The 1,884-nt window shown below is 42.0% G+C and overlaps 1 protein-coding gene across 1 annotated transcript; it reads left to right on the forward strand.

Moving 5' to 3' along the window:
• The first annotated feature begins 183 nt into the window (after positions 1-183).
• On the forward strand, positions 184-1,795 carry LOC111666773 (dnaJ homolog subfamily C member 22-like). Its single transcript, XM_023422240.2, has 3 exons — positions 184-822; positions 941-1,233; positions 1,378-1,795. Exons 1-3 carry the CDS (start codon positions 273-275, stop codon positions 1,552-1,554), a joined length of 1,020 nt encoding a protein of 339 aa, XP_023278008.1. The 5' UTR covers positions 184-272; the 3' UTR covers positions 1,555-1,795.
• The last annotated feature ends 89 nt before the right edge of the window (positions 1,796-1,884 follow it).

Consider the following 1,884-nt stretch of genomic DNA (forward strand, 5'->3'; position numbering starts at 1 on the left):
AAAAATATATTATACTATACTAGGTTTCCATTCTTTAAAATGACAACATGCAATGGATGAATAAAATAATAAAACATAAAACACTGATTAGAAACAATATATCCTATAATTCCAACCAAATAGAATAATCTAGAAACCTATTGGCTCACATCTGAATAATAATTGTAGACTCTTGAATATAAGACTTAAATTCTCGTTTTATTCCATTGCAGGTAATGATCAAGGATGACTAATACTTACCTGAACAGAAACTGATCTACTGTGGCAATAGGATGGTAAAAAGTGTAATGGTAGCCTATGCCCTGTGGGCAATAGGTGGACCCTGGGGCCTTCACCACTTATACTTAGGAAGAGACAGCCATGCTCTCCTATGGATGCTGACCCTGGGAGGGTTTGGGTTTGGCTGGGTCAGAGAGGTCATACGTATCCCTGCTTACGTTGGTGAGGCCAATCGAGATGCAGAGAATGAGAGAAAAAGACCCCCCACCATGGTCCCTCCACCTGTGAGCCCCCTCAGATTTGCTGGTCAGGTATGTGTTGGGATCTACTTTGGCACCGTGGCTCTGATAGGACTGAACTCCCTCAGTTTCTTCTACTTGATTGTTCTGCCTTTATGTGTGGGTGCAGGGGTACATCTGGTGTCCAGTGTTGGTCAACAGACCTCTGACCTCCAAAAAACCTTGACTTCTTGTCTCATGACATCCCCAATATTCTATGGCAGCACTTTGTCACTTCTCCCTATTAGCCTGGCTGCCAGTGTCACTGCTGCACAGCACCGCAGGTTCAAACCGCCACGGACACCTCAGAGCAAACAGGAACTAGGTGACGATCTCATCAATATGACAACACTGTCTGATTTCCTGTTACACATTTATAACATTTCTTCTCTCTGAACTTTTAAATCCCACTAAAATAATTTATTTTTCTGTCTTTTGCGCAGTTCCACGGCTTTACAGGCTCGGTCTAGCTTTGCTGGCCTTCTCTGCTCCACTGGGTTACTGTATTTTCCATAACACCACAGCCACACTGTACTACCTGTCTGACTGTCTAGCAGCACTGCTGGATATTTTCTGGTTCCTACCTTGGCTCAGAAGTGTGTTTGAGTACATTCTTTTAATGCCATATCGGATCTTGTGTGTTCTTACTGGAGGGGGGTACTATGAAGAGACTTGGAGGAAGGTGCTGGAAATACTTCTCAAAGAGTACACTGAGAGAGAAAAACAGGCACTGCAGGTAAGCATTTGCATAACTCTGAAAAAGTAAGTGCTTAGCTAAGATAGATACAGCTTGATATGTATACTTTATATCAGTTAGAGAGTAAACCTATTGCTAAGGTATAATCATAATTTATAACCTGTGCATTTACTTATGTTGCAGGTATTGTCATTAGAAACAGAGGCCTCTCTTGAAGAGATAACTCGAAGCTATAGGGAGCTGGCCAAGACATGGCATCCAGACCACAACCCGAGAAAGGATGCTGAGGCAATGTTTGTAAAGATCCAAGAGGCTTATGAGGTCCTACTACAACGGCACAGACCCCATCGATTCAAATAGTTGCCTTTTATTCCATGCTGACAGGCCTGACTCTTGCATTGTTTTTCAGTGAACGTTTTCTATTGTTCATGGAACATAAACCAACTTGAAACTTGCAGAGTGTTGACATTACCACTTGTTTAAAACAGGTTTCCACTTGTCAAACAGCATTTTAACAGCCGTCTGATTGGTTACTTGGCAGTTTGCTGCCACCTTGTGGTAATACAGGTGTAATATCACCATAAACTATTGATTACAACAATTACACTTGTGTTTTGATGTTTGCTTGCTTGCTATTAAAAGCTGAGCTGCCGCTGCCATGCACATTTCCATGCTTACATTTCACAGCAT

This window comes from Seriola lalandi, unplaced genomic scaffold (assembly GCF_002814215.2).
Source record: "Seriola lalandi dorsalis isolate HSWRI2012SDOR001 ecotype SW California unplaced genomic scaffold, Sedor1 jcf7180002003118, whole genome shotgun sequence".
NCBI lineage: Eukaryota > Metazoa > Chordata > Actinopteri > Carangiformes > Carangidae > Seriola > Seriola lalandi.

Bases quoted from the DNA above. Each gene is read 5' to 3' on its own strand.
- LOC111666773 (XM_023422240.2), top strand. From the start codon at position 273: ATGGTAAAAAGTGTAATGGTAGCCTATGCCCTGTGGGCAATAGGTGGA. The intron at 823-940 runs GTGACGATCTCA...TCTTTTGCGCAG, and splicing joins TCAGAGCAAACAGGAACTAG to TTCCACGGCTTTACAGGCTC. The intron at 1,234-1,377 runs GTAAGCATTTGC...CTTATGTTGCAG, and splicing joins GAGAAAAACAGGCACTGCAG to GTATTGTCATTAGAAACAGA.